This window comes from Centruroides vittatus, unplaced genomic scaffold, assembly GCF_030686945.1.
Source record: "Centruroides vittatus isolate TY-2023 unplaced genomic scaffold, ASM3068694v2 scaffold_2569, whole genome shotgun sequence".
NCBI lineage: Eukaryota > Metazoa > Arthropoda > Arachnida > Scorpiones > Buthidae > Centruroides > Centruroides vittatus.
In genome coordinates, this window is record NW_027122690.1 from 1918864 (window position 1) to 1939559 (window position 20696).

The following is a 20696-nucleotide window of genomic DNA, read 5'->3' on the forward strand; positions in this document are numbered from 1 at the left end:
AATGAATAGAGCCAGATAACTGTAATTGTCAAAAATTTATCTGGAAGCAAGTGTATTTTTAAAGCAAATTGAACCATTAAACAATTATATTAATAACATTATATACATCATACATAAAGTGGTGGTTAATACGGAAGATTAAATTCTGAAATTTCTGATTACAGATCTGATACGTAAGAGAGTTGCATCGATGACAAAAAGGATTTAGAACAATCCTACATAATGAATGATAACTGTTTATAATTGAATTCCTGTAGCAATACATAATTCGGATATAAAATGTAGATGCAAATACAAAACAATTCGTAAAAAATTTAACATTAACAAAGAAATTTAAATTTGATATTTTAAAATTACTACTGCAAGGTACTGTTAAAGATTTTCATTAAGATGATTTATATTTAGGATTGGGATAGTAGAAATGATATTGTCAAACAAATAATAGTGAGGTAACAAATTTTAATTCAGATAAGCAAACACCAATTAACAACAAATTTCATTTTTAACTTGTCAAAATAAAAAAAAATTAAAGCTGAATAAATACTATATGACGTATCAAAGAAACAATGAATTTTATTGATTTCTTTGCAACAGATACCATTTACTAGTTTCATTTGATAGCTACATTTACAAATGTACAAACCATCTTCGTCTTAAACTCTAACTAAATTAATGCTTGAATTCCATTCTTTCCTGTAAGCGTTCAAATCTCCCAGAATCTAAAAAATAATTTATTAATTTTAAAAAATATCATATTATTAAAAAATCTTTGTATATTAATGCTCTATATACACACACACACACACACAGACGCACACACACACATGCAGAGCATTGTAATATACTGTGACAATTTATAATAATAATAAATAAACACACAAAGTAAAAATTTCACTTTGTAGCCCTTCTTAAAATTCCCCAAAACTGAATAAGTTTTAACATAAGTCAAATTCCATATTAGTGACATTATCATTTAAGTGGCCAAAATAGGCATGTCTTAAAGTGACATATCCCTATTTAAGTGGCCAACAGAACCAAAAACCAAGCACTCCTAAACTCAACATACCGTTTAAAGCACTTTAAATGAAACTGAGCTTTGTTGTTATAGTTTTGGGACAGTTTGCCAATAACTTTCCGACAGACGATGTTCGAGTAAAATAATTTTCATTTACATCCAACAAATTAAATTTATCTTCAGAATTTAGTAAGAAGAAAACCAATTATATTTGTTCGATAATTTTATACAAAAGCTGGTTATATTTTGTAAAAATGTAACTACTTGTATGCATATCAGTGATGACTGGTCCATGCCACAGATGCCACAGTCACTTACAACCCTTGACAAAAAGAAAAATACAAATGAGCATGGTGTATACAGCTGATTTAATTATTAACACTTTTTTCTGACTCTTGGATGCTTCTGCATATTTAGTGACTTCAGTTTAATTTTTTTCTGAATTTTTCTGTTAAAATATGGTATTTAAATAAAACTTTTACCATCATTTCACAAACATATTGATTCTTATTAAATTTTCTATGGTAGCTGTATTCTATGTTGATCTAGTAATAGTCTCTTTAATCCGAAAAATTTGACAGTAGACTGCCTCACAGCTTAACAGGTTCAAACTCCTTTATTGCCTTTTTACAAATGCAAATGGTTTTTTAAAGTGTTTCTTGTTTTTTCTTCTCGTGTTAGTTTTTGTTACATATACAAATTTTGTTTTATAGCACTGAAGAGGGGTCAGAGAAAATAATACTGACCCGAAATGCATTTGTAAAAAGGCAATAAAGGAGTTTGAACCTGTTAAGCTGTGAGGCAGTCTACCGTCAAATTTTTCGGATTAAAGAGACTATTACTAGATCAATATTGATTCTGTTTAGTAATATACTGTATACTACATGAATGAATCCTATTGCAAACAGCTTGCATTCATATGCTTCCTGTATTTCAATACTCTATTCTTCAAATGAACTACCTGTATTCTACAACAGAAAAGTAATGTTTTGTCATTGTACAAGCCATTAAGAAGTTTCAGCCATATCTGTACAGATATCTGTTCTGAGTTATTATAAATCATCTCTCTCTTAAACCTTGCCCGATTTTTGTTTACAACCTCTCAAAAGATATTTTGGATTATCCACCATTTTTTCCTGCTTCTGAATCATGTTGCAGCTCCTACTGATGTCAGTATCTCCAGCTATAATTATCAGAGGACTAGTCTGCATCTGAGTACACTCACTCCCCACAACTTTACATGAGCAATACATTGATAGTTCAAGTTTATAACAAGCAATGTTACAATGCTCACCATCAAATTTTATATCGATCAAGGGACTTAGTATAGGTTTATATCCCTGTGACAGACTGGTCTTGACAATTTCAAAAGAAAATTCATTTTTCATCGTTGAAAATACATTTATTTAAATCTCAGAAAAAAAATGAAAAGCAGCATTTTTATTACCAGAGGATGATTGCATCTCTCTCCCAGAGTCGTTTACTTTCCCAGGGAACTCATCGAATGTGTCACGGGGAAGTAATAACAAAAATTACTATTGGTGAAAAAGAGCAACATGACTTGGAAATATAAAAAGAACTCAAAGAACAGAAGGTGGTCAAGAGTCCATGAGTGTATCACTTAGTGCCTGGCCAAAAAGGTTTGTCGTCGTCGCCCATTCCTCCAAGAATATCCTGTGTTTCTCCTAGAACACCTTCGAAGCACATACGAATTATTTCCTCCGATAGACTTTAACCACCATCCAAGAGAAAAGAGACATTTCCAACTGCCATCCAAGGCAAGAGACATTCCCAAGCCTCCCCAACAACTCCACAGCCATCTTGAACCCAGCACACAGTGCCTCAGGTATTTATAACGACACGTGATGTTATGTAAGCTCTCTCTCTCCAACTTAGATCTCTCGAAGAAGCTTTAAGGTTTAAATGTGAATTAACAACCTTTTTGTAGAACTAACTAAATTAATAAACGAAATTTATTATTGTTAGAATTGTGTTTGGTGCACTTCCTCAATCTGTGCCATCCCTTGTATCAGATCCAAATGCCTACAACATGACTGCTTGTGTGGAAAAAAAACGAAATTAGCGACCACTTAGATTTCTGTATCTACCTTGAAGACACAGTGGTATCAGTCCTGACGAAATTGTTATCGCAAACGCGGCGTCGACCCTTCGGTCCCATGGTGCCGAAGCATAGGGGGCACTTCGCACATTGTCACATCCCCTTACACAGATCAAAATGATCCGAGAAGCTTGTAAGTGAATACTTTGGCCCAAAGTATTCACAAAGTATCATTTTTTGTGCCTTATACGACATACTGCTGCATTGGATGCATCAGATTTTTAACACCAAATTTTTGGAGGAAAAAAATATTCTTCACAGTATAACATATCTTCAGCTCATAGGATGCATCCTAATTTTCAGATAAATCTTAGGTATAAATAAGTGCATCTTATAAGGCAAAAAAAACAGTACTTTATCAGTATACTAACATCATTTAAGAAACTGAAGCTGTCATTTCTACCGGAAGATTTTAGAGCTCTGAGATAGTGTATGTCATCTACATGATGCAATTCATCACTCTGATAGGCTTGGAAGGAAGAACTTAAGATGTTTTGATGGTCAAATCTTCATCTAATATAAGAAGACCCTGCCAACATTTTCAGGAAGTAGCATCTGTGGAACCATTGTGGAACCAAGTGAGCAATGTTCAATTATGTTTTTGTTTATTCAATAAATTTTCTTTTGCTCTTGACAAAATAGTCAATCTTCATTTGCTCTGTAACAATATGTATTATATATATATATGATGATATGATGTTCCTCAACATGTTAAATTATTTTTAAATGCACTTCATTAAAAATAATTTAACATGTCAAGTCAATAAAAGTTTATTTTTTAATATAAATTTCAGACTCATATCTTTGTCTCAGTCTAAAGCTTAGTTCACACTGAGCACGACTCGCTTGCGAAAGCGAAAAACAAAGCGAATAACACGTCAGACACGATGTCGTTTCCGGTGAATTTTACCATTTCGCAAATGCTTTGAAGTTTGGAACCGTCAAGCTTTTTCGCTAGCGAAAAAATTTTGCCACCAATTGTATTCCCGCTAATTGTATTGTCACATTGGTTCTTGTTGTTTTCAAGATGGCTACAGAAACTTTCTCACGCAATAGAGTAAATGTTGTAATTACGGATTTTTAATGTTTCTCTCACCCAGCATAGTTTTCTTTTTGACTTATCTTTCTTTCTCGATAAATAAACAAACGTGGTTAACGACGGAATAATGGAAGCAGCCATTTTGTTTTTTGAGGTGACGTTTTCTCTCACTTGCAAATGATTGGCTCCTTAAAGTTTGCAATTGCTTTTCGTTGTAGGGTCAATTTCACTAAGTGAATAAAACTTGTTTTTCGCTTTTCTCATTCACTTTCGCTATTCGCTCAGTGTGAACTAAGCTTTACTACAATCCTCCAACAATTAGGATTCAAATTAAATTCTAAAATATTTAATAAATAAAATAAATCTAAAAAACATCATCATCTTGCACTCAATTTAAACTTCCAATTATGATTTAAAACTAACTATTTTATTAGATTCAATGGCTATTTTTTTTTTATATGATAAATGGCATTATATAATTACAGAAGGCTGAAGAAGAGAGGGAAAAGACTGAAAGATTACATTTATATTCCAATGAATTGTGGTTTATGTGATTTGACTTATGATTTACAGATTTTTGTTACAAAGTGTAAATATAATTTTATCAAAAATAGAAAGTAATTCCACTAATGTTACAATACATACTTATTCATTCAAATACATCTTCTTTATCGGCAACATATTTAATAATATCTGCTGGCCTCAATAACTTATCAGCATCTCTATCTGGAATCTCAAATCCTAAAATGTTAAAAAAAATTACATCACATTTACTGGCTAATTCTACAGGTTATTTATATTTAAAATAAAAAATTGTATAAAATAATAAAAGTTAGAATTACATAATTATTATATAATAAAAATAAAAGTATAATGATTTATTTACAATAACTGATCATTCAATATTAAAATCATTGATTTTCAATGTAGTTCAGTAAAACCTCTAAGAGAAACTCCAAAACTTAGGCCACTGTGTAGGCAATACAGCATAAAACATTTTTAAAAAATGCTATGTATTAACACTAAATTGCAAGAAAATTTTTTTAATCAATATATCATATGTAACCGTGTTTAGTGTACATGAAAATGCAATGCATAGTGTCATAAATGTTTAATTTAAAGTAATCTGAAATAGACATTTCAATATTTCCTTCAACATTTTCTTCTTTTATTTGGTTAATCACGTCCCTCTTTCAAGTCAAAGGTATTCCAAAAACTGTCCAAATCCCAATGAATTTGCCACCCACAACTGCCGTAAATAATTGGGCTATAATTTGGAAATATTAATTAAGAATTACAAATGAATTTGACACTAAAGGGAGGCGTTAGACACCATCTCTTATTAAAATTAATAATTATAATATTTAATTAAATAATTTAGATTAATTTTTAAATTTAAATAATTATTAATTTTAATACGAGATGGTGTCTAACGCCTCCCTCTAGTGTCAAATTCATTTGTAATTCTTAATTAATATTTCCAAATTATAGCCCAATTATTTACAGCAGTTGTGGGTGTCTATATCCAGATGATCACCCCCTTTAAGAACCATACTTATCAAAATCTATGCATTCATGAAAATGATTATTATTAATATTAGAAACTTAAATATTAAAAAGTGTTTTCTAATTATTTCTTATGGGAAAAATCCTAACTTTTCCAGTCCATCCAAATAACCACCACCATTTTCTCAAATGATACTAAAACACTGCAAAAACCTATTTACTTCATTATTTTAGTATATTAAACAGATCTAACTCCAATTACTTTAGTAACAAACACTTAGTGATTAATAAGAAGCTATGTTTGTAAGCAGTAATGTACAAAATAGATTTGTATAATACTCCAAGTAGGAAATGCATAGGAATTGTATATGAAAGCAATGAAAAAACTGTAATGATACTGTACAATGATCATGTGAATTAATGATTTTTAGATTCATTCCTAAAATATGGATTAAACTCTGTTCCATTGTTCTGATGGTATTTACATTGAACCAGGTTTTGAGTACCACAGATTTGTTTTAATGTAGGGTGACATCCTTTTCTAAAGCCCATTGAGTCGACACCATGCTGTTACTAGGATACTTACAAAGTAAATAAGTTTCTTGATGCAAAATGTTATAGATCTGTAAGTGGATCCCATATAGAAGAGGCGTGCTTCTAATTTTAAAAGAACAATCTTTGTATTCAATTGACATGAATTCAAAGCCGACGTCCTGGTTAGGACAAAAACATATCTTAGTCAATTATTATAGTTATTTAGCTTTCTGAAGTAAGCAAATAAATATTTGCATTACTATGGTGTTAAGTGTGTATGAAGTAGTTGATTATACATCATAATGCTGAACAAAAAGCTAAAGAAGTGTGCTTCCAAGTTAATTAAGATTGAAGAGCAGTACATCATCTTATGCCAGAATAGACTCAATAGAGTGTTTCCAGAGTGTCTTTAGAACTTCCCTTCTTGTGGATTGTAAAAGACTTAAGTAAAAGATCATGGTTAAGTGTTTCAATTCCATCATTTCTATAAAATGAATGCAAATTTCTACCATTAATAAATTTGAATTTATTGAAGTTCTAGAACAAGGTAAAATGCATAATATTGAACATGAAGGATCAAAAAGTTAAAATGAGTCTTCAGCAAGTAATTACCTATTAGTTCAAAAAGGAATCTTTCACAGCAAGCAGCAACCCAGTTTTCTGCATGAACAGGATGTAGTGATACTAGAATGAATAAGCAATGCCTTCAAGTACAGGCACAAATTTAACCCAAATCCTCTACCATCCAAGGATATCACAATTTAGGGGCTTGAATGCTTTTGCAAGGATTTACCTGAAGCCAAAGCCAGGAACCACCTATTGGCCAGACTGCAGGATCTTTATGCAATGAGTTACAATACCTGTAATACAGATCTATAAAATAATCGTCCTGGTGCAAAGCCAAAAACACTGTTTGTATGCAAACAATATTTTTGGCTTTACCAGTTTTTCTGAAATGCAGTACCAACCACTCCAAAATGAAAGATTACTTCAACAGACACACACTATTCTGCTAAATTTTGACCTTGGTACTGCTTTGTTTAGTAGTTAGGATACTAGCTAGTAACAATAAACTTCCTGTCTTTTTGGCCTTTAAACCCTTGTATAGAGTTTTAGTATTCAGATGATTCGAGATGGTAGAAGTACATAAATTGCATTGGCTACTTAGACCAGTTTTAGAAAACCACATGCCCTAACTACCATGATGAAATATGGGTTGCATACCCACCTCACCACTGACATTCTCCATCTCCCTAGACGTCATAAAAACCTTATCAAGTGTTGAAATAGATCTGGTAGACATTATTACTGTGACAAACTGTGCTAATCTTTAGCCATCCATTAGAATAGAAGCAGCCATTGCCCTAACTAGATGTTTAATATGCAATAAAAGGTGCTTAAGTATTGATAAATACAACATGGTTGCAGATTATTTAGATATTATAACCTGTCCGGCTCTCATTTAAGATAGAATGTATATATAGTTCAATAGTAAACTAAGTACATGTGACAAACAGCCAATCAAAACATATTACATTACTTTAACTCTGTTTGAATCATTGAATAATTTAGAAATTTAATAAAATATGATTATATTAAAAAGAAAAACTTTTATTCACTTGTACAATAAAAATTAACTGTTTACTGAAAAGTAATACCATAAATCTTGCTACTTGCAAGACTTATCCTTGAAAAAATTTCTAATACAATTTAATTTAGTTTTACTGGAATTTAAATATAATGTATGTACACAGTTCATTAAATGTACAATAATTACAACTAATACTGTAAAAAATACAATTTAAAATATATAGAAGACTAAATTTTATTAACTTCATAAACATTTTCAAGTGTTTTAGTTTATTGTCAGATATAAAAAATATATGAACTTCTTAAACTGACAACTTTAAAAACACTTGGGCCGAGACTCCACTAACGTAAAAACGGGCATAAAACCCCTTGCCGTAAAAGCCTTTAATCACACGACCATGATATTTTATGCCTGAGCAAGTCGTAAAACCAGTGTAAAAGCGAGTTGAGCAGTGTTCAACTTTCGACGCGAATACGGCCATAAAATGGTACATCCAACAATCAGAAATTAGTGAAATCTAGGTCATTGTGACACAGTGCGAAAATGGTGGAAAACGAGCTTTTGTGGATGTTCTCTTGTGGCTACTCTAGAATAGATCTGGAAAGGTTTATCGAAAACATCCGAAAGTATTCATGTATCTATGATAAGAGGTATCCCCATTATAATAATGGATGCCTAAAACGTACTATAGACGGCCAAAGGAAAATCCTTCAATTTCGAGGATTATATAATAACAAAGCTAAGCTTATAAGTGCTGTATATTATCTTAATAATACAATAATAAAAGTTAATATATGAAAGTAAAGATATTATTTTTACTACATTTGTAATTATAATACAGAAAAAACTCGTAGAATATAACCATTGTCTTTATATCGATATATCACGTATACAACCGTAATAGTACTGTCGCCATAAAAAGCTTTGCTAGCCGGACCTCCACCACAATACCAACGCAAACAGGTCACATGATTAAAAGTTTTACGGCAAGGGTTTTTACGCCCGTTTTTACACTAGTGGAGTCGCAGCCTTACAGTTAATAAAATGTGGAATTTTGTATACCTCAGATTGATGTTTTATTAATAAAATAAATTTTTTACAAATAATTAAAGACCAACATATATATATATATATATATATATATATATTTTTTATTTTGCAAAAGCTACTGCTACTACTAATATTGTGAATAACTAAAATTTATCATATAATAAAATAATTTAATTATTAGACATATAGCATAAATTATATTTTCATAGTGTGTTTAAAACTATAGAATCATAATTTAAATTTAATTGTAAAAAATTCAACAGATTACTTACCAAATTCATCTTCCATAGCCATTATTACTTCTACATGATCTAAACTATCTAATCCCAAATCTTTCGTAAAATGAGACTCTACTGTCAACTGAAAAATTAATTTAACATAATTATTAATTTTGTGTAAAATTTTTATTTTTCTTCATTAGAAATAGATAATAAACTAAGTAAAATTTTTAATTTATTAAACCTAATTTTAAAAATTGTAGTATTTTTGTATAATTCAAATATTTTAAATCAAATTAGTTAAAATAAGAAAAAAAATGTTTTAAACAGTTTTATTAGAATTTTTGTCATCTACTAAGGATATACATTACATTAATTTTTGTTTTAATCATTATCAATTTAATATTTGTTATAAAATTATTGACTATCTTCAAATGTCAATAATGTTTGAAATAATCACAATTTGAAAATATTACCAATGTAAAATCACTTTAAGAACAGTTTAATACTATTATTATGTTGGGTGTAGTAAGTTATACTCAGTTGACACGGGTTGCTGTGTACTAATGTCAGACCAGACTCGGGACATAGCAACTAAAAGACAAAAATAAGTGTGTCATCATGTGTGTCTGTATTCAGGAATTTCCTAATATGACATGTATTCAATATAGTGGCCTTCTGTAGTGTGATGTTGTGTTTCTATTCAACTATAATGTTCCCATGCTTTTGTGAAGTGTGTGGGATGACACCTGTAGAGGAGAGAACAGGTATAATAAGCACCCCCATCCATCCTCCACAGATGCCTTATTTTCTAGGCAAATTCTGTGTACCTGATGATTTGTTATTATTATTATTACTCTCTGTTGATGTGTATCAATAATAATTTCTTGTTAATCAATCATTGAAATCATCAATGATTGAAGAGAGATCAATATTGATTAAGCTCTCTTCAATCATTTATACAGAAAACACATTTTCCTTGCATGTACTAAATACATCAAGAATTTCTTAATCATAAAATTTAGTCAAAAGAATGTTGAGATGGTTTCAAGATCAATTCTATCGACTGAAGGTATCAGGCACTCTAATCAATATCTTCTCTTTTCACCTATCTTTTTTTCTTTTTAAAATCAATTATGCACTTTGTCTGAATAAAAATATTGGTTTGTCTGGAACATTAATACCAATTTTTTGAGCTACCAAGTAAAACAAATTGCTTACTTTGTAATAAATCTTGGACCAAGAATTTACTGTCCTATAGTTTAAATATAGTCTGTAATTTTTATTTTCAATACACTTAAAACAGTTCAATTTCTTAAATTATTAAATGTTTGTCTTTTTCAATTAAAACTTAAATTTGTCATCAATTTTTACTGGATGTCCTGCTTTGTGATTCATCATTTACTCTGGTCTGTCCAGATATGATTCAAACAGTTCCTTCTGTATATATTTCATAAATTATTTTATTACAATGGCTGCATTATTTCCTTTCTGAAACTTGCATAACATTACATGTTATAAATGTGCTATAATTTTGTTCATATTAATTATTTATATGTCCTTTATATTAATACACTCACTCAAAAATATTCCATTCATTACAATATACTTTCATGTAAACAGATGTGCTTAATGATTAAATTCTGGAATGATTTTGAATTATTAATAAACTTTAACTATAAATTATAACAAAGAATTTGCTACTGTTAATAGCTATGTTACTACATAAAATAATTTAATAAATAAACAAAGCTTTGAAAAAATTATCACTTCAAATATAAATCCAATCCACAATTTTTGCATTTTGACAAACAAATACTCAGTTTTTAGTCTATTTGCAAAATTAAAAGAATTTAGACAAATTAAATCATCACTATTCTATTCTTAGACAGGATTTATTTTTGTTTCTATTGTGTTTAAAGTAATGTTGTTTAGTTAAGTGCCCGAGTTTTACTTTTAGTCATTACATATGTGTAGATTTAGTACTGAAATTACATTGGTTTGAAGTCATATATGAAGTGTTAGGTCAAGAAGTAATCCTGTAGAATTCCATCTATGAAAACTTAAGAGTTAAATTAAAAAGTGTTTCAAGCATTAAACAAAAAATAAGAAAAATTCAAGCAAAAAAAAAAAATCAAAAAGAAGTTCAATGAAACTGATGGTTAGTTTGAATTGTTGGAATCAAATGTTTTAGAATGGTTCTTTGGCTTAGAATTGCAAATTTGGTGTTGGAAAGAAAGAAAAAGAAACTGGCTTCTAATTGAAGTTGTATACCCATAGCAGGGTAAATGTAAACACAAAGTGGTGTTGAGATGTTAAAACTTAAAATTCTGATCAAAACAAGGAACTATTTAAGTTAGGGCTGTAGCAGTAGTTTTCTGTGTACTTTGAGATTACTGTGCTTACTTGTTGTGTGTGTTATTGTCTGGAACTAAATAAATATTTGTCTTGTACTTTCATCAAATCAGTGGCTGAATTCATTTTATTTTCATTGCTTCAAAAACATTAACTTAGAGCACAATGTAATTTAAGAAATCAAATTCAGATTCTATTATTCTTAGAACTTTAAAAAGTATCTGAAATATTTTCTTTACTATTTTAAAAAGTTTACTTGAAATGAATAAATCTATAGTATTTTCATTATTATGAATTATAAACTTACTTTTTGTGGATCAATTTTATCATACAGCCTTAAAACAAGAAGTACTCTATCCTTGATAATCTCTAATGTCAATGGTTCCTTGGCACTGTAGAATCTTTTCTGATTAAACAATACCAAAGAAGAAGCCTAAAATCGAAAACAAAAATTACATTAAAATCAAAAAATATAGTTCTATTTTAACTTTTATCAATATTTCATATATTTCAATGAAAAGTCTCTTACAAAATTTCCAAAATGTGATAATTACACAAGTTATCAAGTTGTTTATGTATAAAATTTACAGAATGATTCCTTAACTTTTTAAAGATAGTTTAAGTTTTAGAAGTAAACTAAGAAAAAAGCTGATTTACCATTATTGATTTACCATTTAAGATATAAATCAAGTTATGATTTACATATATTTATAAATTAAAAAGCAGCCATTTGTAGAAATACAAAACATTTAGAATATAAACATAAACCTTTGCTGAACAGTAAAATCTTATGTATTAATAATAAGCAAATAGATTAACTGGATGAATCTTTATCAAATTTTAGTTTTTCAGTTTTTTAAACTTTTTAAAATTCCATCTTAACATAAACCATTATAAACGTATAAACCATTTACTGTTTTTAATATCAAAAAAGCAATTAGTCTACATCAACAGGACACATACATTGCAGTTTCTTCTAACAGTCATCAGTAACATAAATGTATTTTCAGACTATCTGTTTTAGAAATAAGATAATACACAAGAATTAAATTAATTTGATCCTTAAGTTTCTTGAAATATTTTAGGTTAAAGAATCACAAACCATAACCAAATATTGAATTAACTAATGACCTAATTACCAAATTACAGGTTATAACTGTGCTTGTTGGAAGCACTCTAAAATCACAGAGGGGTAGCTAAGATGTTACTGGAAAGTCATTGCAAAAATGACATCACTTCAAGTTGAATAGAGTAGTTGACAAAATGTTTATGCAGAGTATTATACAACTCTCCAAACAGTTCTTGGTCCTCCCTGATGGTTTTAGTGAAGAATGTGATGGATATTGGTGATTCTGTATTGACTACTATAAGTTGTACTCTGTCGCAAAACTCACTTCCATGGATAGACAACATTCTAAACTACAAAAGGCTCAATGCTATTAATCAATAGATCTGCAATACATATACTGCAGATATATAGTGCATATATTAGTATAAGTCAATAAACCAGTTAGAAGAGACCAGCTTGATCAATTATGTTGGATTATTCAGATTGCAAGTTTTCCTATTTGGATTATGCAATGTTCCGGCTATCTTTGAGACAATGATGGACGTCGTCTTGTAAAGTTTGAAATGGAATTGATATACTCTTGAGAAACTGGAACAATAAGCAACTCCACACCTATACTCTTTCCAGCAAGAAACTTTTTAATGGGACAAACATTTTTGGCCTCCTTAAGGGACCTGTGTCAGGTTTTCAAACTATTTTTAAATAATGTCGCATTGTTTGAATGTTCCAGTTTGAAATATTCAGTAAAACATTCATTTTAGAATAGTTTAAAAACCTGACTCAGGCTTCTTAAAGACACTGAAAAATATCTGTCCTATTAAAACTGTTTTTTGCTGAAAAAAGTATGGAAGATATTGAGTTGCATACTGAAATGGAAAATTTGTTAACTCAATGATGTTATTGTTTTTGCACTGACTTCTGGAAACATCTTAGATGCTTCTCCGTGATTTTGGAGTGATTCCAACAAGTCAGCCTGTGAATAGTATGCCAATTCACTGACAGAATGGAGGTCCAACTAGCAGGGCTATTGAGTGTTTGTATGGGTCCAGGGTATAGAACGGGCCTCTTTAGCCTTTTGTTTTTTGAACGAAGAAAATATGTAAAATGACTCTTTAAAATAGTCTTAAAGATTTTATTTTGTTAGTAAAAATAATAATTTTATAAAGGGTAAGAATCACTACAGGGCTCTTTTCTCCAGGTCCAGAAAAAAAAAACCCAGCTCTCTCCTCTCAATGACCCAGCCAATTCAGAACTGCATAAAATCAAGTCATTATGGACTTTTCTATCTCCAATAAGCTATGACAATTTCTGAGCTTTCTTATCCTCTGCTTGCACTACCAGCACTTCATTGAACACTTCATAACTCTAGCCAAGCCTTAACAGTCTTACCAACAAAAATAGGTAATTTTCATTATGAACCACAACAGAAACAGGGGTTGCTCTGAAAAATTTAAAAAAAAAGAAAAAAATCACTAGCAATTCTGCTAATTTTAAGTTTTCTTTTGCCCCTAACTATACATATTAAGTAATAAAAGTGTTGGTACCCTTATCAGTTTGACATCTGAAAAGTAGAACCAACATATTAAGCTGTCACTTAGAAATCATTTTAAAATAATTCTTTAATGAATAATTCTGAACAACACATTTGATCACAATGTTTAAACATTATTTTTCATGTTCTGACATGTAAAAATTTTTGTGTTCATCTACTAAAAAAAAAAATCAAGGTGAAAATAAACCAGCATGTTGCTCAACTTTCCTGACAACATTTAAAACTTTGGTGGCACCCTCTGTTACCATATTTTATTTAAAAACTTATATTTTTAACTATTATAAAATGGCAAAAAGCTTATTTTTCAGGGTAGGGATGGGATTTTATAAAAAATTGTAAGTACTAATAATGAGTAAAATTGTCACCTAGTCCAATCCTACTGGAGATATATACGACCCCATTATCTCCCCATCCGTTGACCTTTAACCACCAAAATTTAATAGCATCAATCCCCTAATAAACAAACTTCCCTGCAAAATTCCAGAAATTTTCAACAAAAAGCATAGGAGTTAAGCTTCAAACAGAGTGAACAAAATCATGCCACACACAATCTTCCATACATACAGAAATTACCTCTGAACTTTTTTGCATTTCTTGGCATTTCAAGGTGTCCTGAGCCCAAAAATGTACAAATCTAGGGGGTCATTTTTTGCCAAATTGCCATACTTTCCCTCTGTCATAACAGCAGGGAAAGTAAAAATGCTAACAAAAAAATTTCCCAAATTTTCTGTCGGTTGAATAAAAAAAAAATTCCAATCTGGAAATGCTGGGTGGCATTGCACAAAAACTGTCTTCGGTTCTTAACTTCACTTCCTACTTTGCTGCTCAAACTTGCCGCATGATGTCACGAAATTGTAGTGAATGGGACTCCTATCGGACAGAAGCTTGATATTCTGTTGTTTGTGATTCAATTTCACACTGAATGTCAAAATAAGTAGACTAGGATTTTTATTGCCACTTTAATAAAAATATCACCAAGTGGTGATTTTGGATGACCACTTCTGTCATCACAGACAATCATTTTTCTATGATAGCTGACCAATTTAAGTACGTTTCATTTAATTATATTGTATATTGTTATTATATACTGTATTTAATGTTAATGAACTGTTGATATTCTATTCTTGTTCCATTTGCATGAAAACAATAAGATAATTATTGAAAGTATTTGTGATGTATACAAGTAGTGCATTAACTAGCTTTTCACATGACCTGTGCAAAATTTTTTTTTGTGGCTCCCTCTTTTTTAGAAAGATGTATTAAAAAACCATTTCTGTTATTTTTTAACTTTAATAAATTTGTTAATTAAATTTTAATAAGTTTGTTAATAATAAGTAGTAAATAAAAAATAAGTTTTTTAATTAATGAGTAAAATTTTAACCAAGAACATTACAAAATTGGCTCCATGGTAGCAAAATTTAAAATTTGAAAATAATGTAATATTGATCATTTTTGAAAACATATTTTAGGATCCTCCTTAGTCCTAGGGTTTGTACCTGTGCACCCATTGCACTGCCTAGAGTACTGTGAATAAGTTTTTAAGTAAAAACACATTTTTTTTATTAGCAATGAAGACATTCTAGCATTCAATGAAGGCTGCCTACAACACATTTTCGCTCCAACGTGGTTGGAAAAACATGGAAATTTTCTTACAACGCAATTTAGGGTATTTAGAAACCAATTATCTTTCATGTAACAGAAAAATCGCAACGGATCACATACGTGCAGTGGAACTTGATAACACAAGCTCAGATCTTGAAATAAGGCCAGTCAAACATTCTCGAACAACTATAAGTGACGACGAGGACTGAATTTGTGAGCATAACATTATGTTTCTTTTTGATTTTGACTTGAAATCATAATCTTTTTAGTTTTTATATGATGTTGAATTTTATTTAAGCTTTTTATGTACGTATATTTAAAAAATGTTGAAAATGTTACACCATAAAAGGCAGTTTTTCTCTTTTTAGAACTGAATCCCAGTTTTTGTATTAAGTTGGTCTCTCCTATAACGCAATTTCCTACAACGCGGTATTTTCAAGGAATGTATCTACTGCGTTGTAGGAGGCCTACCTGTAATTAGTATAAAATGATGTGGGTCCACAGTAATAAAGTATTGCTCTTGTTATTAACTGGGATTTATAAGGAATTGCAGTATTAGCCAGCTAATGATGCAAATAAACCATCTAAAACTTTTTCCTGGATAGAACATTATTGTTATATTATTAAAAAGTTTAAATAAAGATTTCAATCTTCAGCATCCAACTACACTATGATTGAATATGCAATTTCTTACAAAAACTTGCAAAATAAAGAAGAATAATGTTTAATTTTTAGATTTTTTTTTCATTACTAACAATCTGTAAAATTCTACAATTTTTAACAGGTTATATTTTTTTTATATCATATAGTATAAGTCCTATTTAGCTTATATAGTAATGAGTCTTATTTAGAATGCATAATAATTTTGAATGCAGATACTAAAATATTGATAATTAACTGAAATGTCAAAATGCTTTTGCTCTTCGTGTAAAAAATGTTACATTATTAGATCTAGGAATAAACTAGAATGTAATTCATCAATATGACAGTGACAAAAAGAGAGTGACAACTACTTTATTAGCTTTTGCCATGGAAGAGAACACAATAAAAGGGTATAAGGTCAGACTGGTTGCAAGTTTTGCAAAATTTGCAGCAATCTTTAAAATTTGTAAGGAAGGAATAATAAGGATGTGGCCAGTATGGATTGAAAATTTACTGGGTATTACATTACCGGTTTATCGGTAATTATATTCGGAATTACCAGTTTATCGATAATTTACTGGTAAATTCGTATTAACAAATGATTTAAAACTAAACTGAATTACTGAACCACCATTTATTTTCAAGTTTTTATCAGTTTAGACAAACAACATTCTTGTAATAGCAATTATGGCATAACAGACATTGAAATAATGCTGATAATTAATTATATATTTTTTTTTATTTTGAACATAGGCTCTTAAAAAACATAACATTTAGGCTCTCATTGTCTAATCTAGATCTAATTTACTTACAATTGGTAGCTGCATTAGAAAAAGCTCTCATGGAATCAATACTAGTTGGACATACTGTCATTAGAGCATTGAAAACCTTCTTAAGATGCATTCCTTGTATTTTTTGTTCTAAGAAATAATTCATTTTTTTCTTAACTATATCTTTCACACTTTTAAATTTACTTATATTACTGTTATCGGTGTCTACGCTCATATGATTAATGAATAAGTCCAATTTCTCTTTCATTGTTTAATTTCACTTTTCTATTGTGCACTTTGTTCTCGTGTCGACATGAGAAGTTGATGGTGTGGTAGGCAATGAACACTTCTCGCCAGAATCTGAGTCTAAACTAATTTCAGTGACATCCACAAGTCATGATTTGTTTTCATTTTCTGATAAGTGCTTGATTATTTCTACAATCCCATTCAAAATTGTATTTTTGTTAACATTATTGGCTATTTCGTGTGGCTTATATTTGTTCAATTTTCCTGGGTTATTATATTCCAGAAACAAGACCTGTTTTTGAAGGGAATCAAGTTATAAACAGACCAGAAAATTTCTTTTAGAACCTTAAATTACAAATGGAATGACCCATCACCACCTGCACTGTTTTCTCGCTATAGTATGAAGTGAGAGAAAAGGGAAACCTGCTTCTCATAGGAAATACCCATGGGAATTTTAGGAAAATAAATATCAGGTTAATTGAGAGGTTTTTTTTTAACCAAAATACTGGTAAAAAAATTAATTACTAGTAAATTTACTGGGGTATAATTTTCCTAATATACCAGTATACTGGTAATGCAATCACTAGTGGCCACTATCTCCAACACATGGAGAATTTTATTAAAGGATGGAATATGCAGATATAGCCAGTATATTAGTAGTAAAAATAGAAAAATTTGTTTTAAAGATGCAGCTACACCAAAAATAATTTTTTATTGCATGGTAATCTAATTCCAAATATTTTTATTTTAGGTTTTTTATCCTATTTTTGTGGATTGTAATTTTAATTCAATTTGTGTACCAACAATATAATTTATTTTAAATAATTAGTAAGATTTTTGATAAATATCAATTAAATTTCCTCCATCTGAATAAATTCTAACCAGTGTAATGGAAATATTTTCAAAATTAGTCTGTGCTATTGACTTAAGGCTAGCTACCACATTACCAGAGAGCAAAATGGAAAATAACTAATTATAACTTCAGGTATAATTAGTTAACATAATTAATATAATTATGTTATAATTAACTTCAGGTAAACAGTAGATGTTTGATAAGAACACAGGTTGACAGATAACTTTCATAAAAAAGCAAAGCAGAATTCTCAAAATGGAGCCAAAATTATTTTCAAATTGGCCCAAACAGAAGTAAATCACCTACAAATATTTCAATCTGCTACCTTGTAGCCCAATCTTGCAATTCTGGAACTCAGCTGTATTTTATGATATAAGAGAAAAAGGATAGTCAATGGGTAAGATGACACTTGAAAATGTGTTACTGTTAAAGCATCACGTTAACCAGATTAGAGTTGTTCATGGTCTATTATTCTCGTATAGTATGGAGGTATGTGAACTTATCTAAACATATCAGTTAACATATGCCTATCACAGTTTGGACAGAATATTCACTTTGAATTTCAAAGTAGCTGTATTTCAAACTACCAAATTCCTTAACACACAAACCTCTATATTCCCAGCTAGGACAAATAATACAGTTATAAACTAAATGCGATTTTGAATTATCCAAGTTCGAATTAACGAAGATTTCCTGTACAGATATTCCTCATACAACAGTTTCACTCTAATATGAATCGAGAACATCCTTAGACAAATCAAATACCAACGATCGCCTTAAAAATCAGGCTTTTAGTCCGATTTTTAAGGCGATCGTTGGTATTTCATTACATACTCATCGGGCTTAGTGATAATTTATTTATGTTATATATATATATACCTGGCCGGGAAGTATGTTAGATGGCTGAGTGCCGTTGTGCAGTTGTGCTTAGGCCATGGACATATGAGTCGTCCCCAGTCAGTACCATATTTATCCAAGATTATATCTAAGTTAATATACTTAACTGGTGAATTTTGTTATAGAATGTTACAGTGTCACAGAAGCATAACTTAAGCAAAGTTTGTCAAACAACTTTATTGCTAACACATGACTGTTTCTTGGGGTTGCCCCCAAGAAGTAGTCATATGTTAGCAATAAAGATTAATTCTGAACTCCATTTCTACATTCTGGCGGGAAGCATGCTGTCGGACGCAACAACGGGTGTTTGTAATAGTAGGAGGCAACACGGCATGTTCCATGGCTCAGATAGTTCCATTTTAGCGTCCATTATGTGGTTTTATGAATGAAAAATTACAAGTTGTGAAAGCACACATCAATACATATATACCCACATGGTGACGTAAGTGGTAAGTGTCGTCTCGAGTTTTTTTCCGTAACTACTTTGAATGCTATTGGAAGTCTTTTTTAAAGTTTTGTCTCTAAAAATGCATATTTTAAAATTATAGATCCTGCCGTCACGATACTGTCGATACTACGGACATCGCCATCTTTTTTTTTCTTTGTCCACTGTTTGCAATGTCTACAAACAACTGCTATTAACGAATGCACTCTACGACATCTTTGCTCTATCACGTAATGCCTGCAAGATATAGTTGTCCGGAAACATGTCAAAGCTGTAACTGACAACATCAAAATGAAGTAGTCACATGACTGAATGACATTGAAGCGAAGCCACGAATTGTAAGCATCCGCCGTCCAACATGCTACTCCGCAATGTGAACAAGGTTAAGCAATGGCAGCTTCCACTGTGCAGAGTTGTAAGTAATCAGACGAGTTTTCGCTTATAGTTCTTATTATACACAACGCCCCAAAATATTTCTATCTATTTAGGACATGTCTACTAGAGAGGTGTCTTAAGAGAGCAAAATCAGAAAAAAATGCCCCCATGTATAAAGGATGGACTTTTACCAAAAAGAATTTGTCAATAATGGTTTTTTAAATAATAAAAAAAAAACTTTGCTCATTCAGCTTTAAATGCTGTTGAATTAGTCAGATCCTAGTTGTCCTTCACGAATGTTCCGAACACTTACTTCCACTCATATACTATAAATCTAACTTACCAAATATTTGTATGTATATACGGAAGAAAAGATGTTAGAACATAAGATGAAAAGTAAAATTCAGAAAGAGAGAAATTTTAAAACAGGAACCTCAAGAAACATCTTACACGAAGATCATCCTTTTCATCAGCCCATTAGCTTAATAAATTCTACTGTTTTAACAAATCCAATTTACTATTCTGCTATTACACCTTGTTTATCTGTTAATAAAACTTCAAACTTTGCTTGAAAAATACAGAAAAATAGTTTAATTACTTTGTTAATATTTTAAGTAATATTAATTATACCTTAGGCTTTAGATATTGATAATTTCCTTGAAAATTTTGCACGTTTATGTGAGCGTTAGTAGACACGGCGCATGTGACTACATTTCGTGCGGGAATGAACAAAGAAGGCATTCTCAGAAAGCATTGTACCATTCGACCAGCCATCGCCATTTTTGGTATGTTCCTGACCTTTTTCTTGACGCCCTCTA

At 30.4% G+C, this 20696-nt stretch overlaps 1 protein-coding gene across 1 annotated transcript; it reads right to left on the reverse strand.

Annotated features, from left to right (window-relative positions):
* Window positions 1–553: 553 nt before the first annotated feature.
* Window positions 554–20696, reverse strand: ND-ACP (NADH dehydrogenase (ubiquinone) acyl carrier protein). The gene is made up of 5 exons (XM_067285499.1): window positions 20509–20696; window positions 11735–11860; window positions 9127–9214; window positions 4819–4914; window positions 554–719 (listed from the first exon to the last, which is right to left on the reverse strand). The coding sequence occupies exons 1-4, from the start codon at window positions 20656–20658 to the stop codon at window positions 4823–4825; spliced, it is 456 nt and encodes a 151-aa protein (XP_067141600.1). The 5' UTR covers window positions 20659–20696; the 3' UTR covers window positions 554–719; window positions 4819–4822.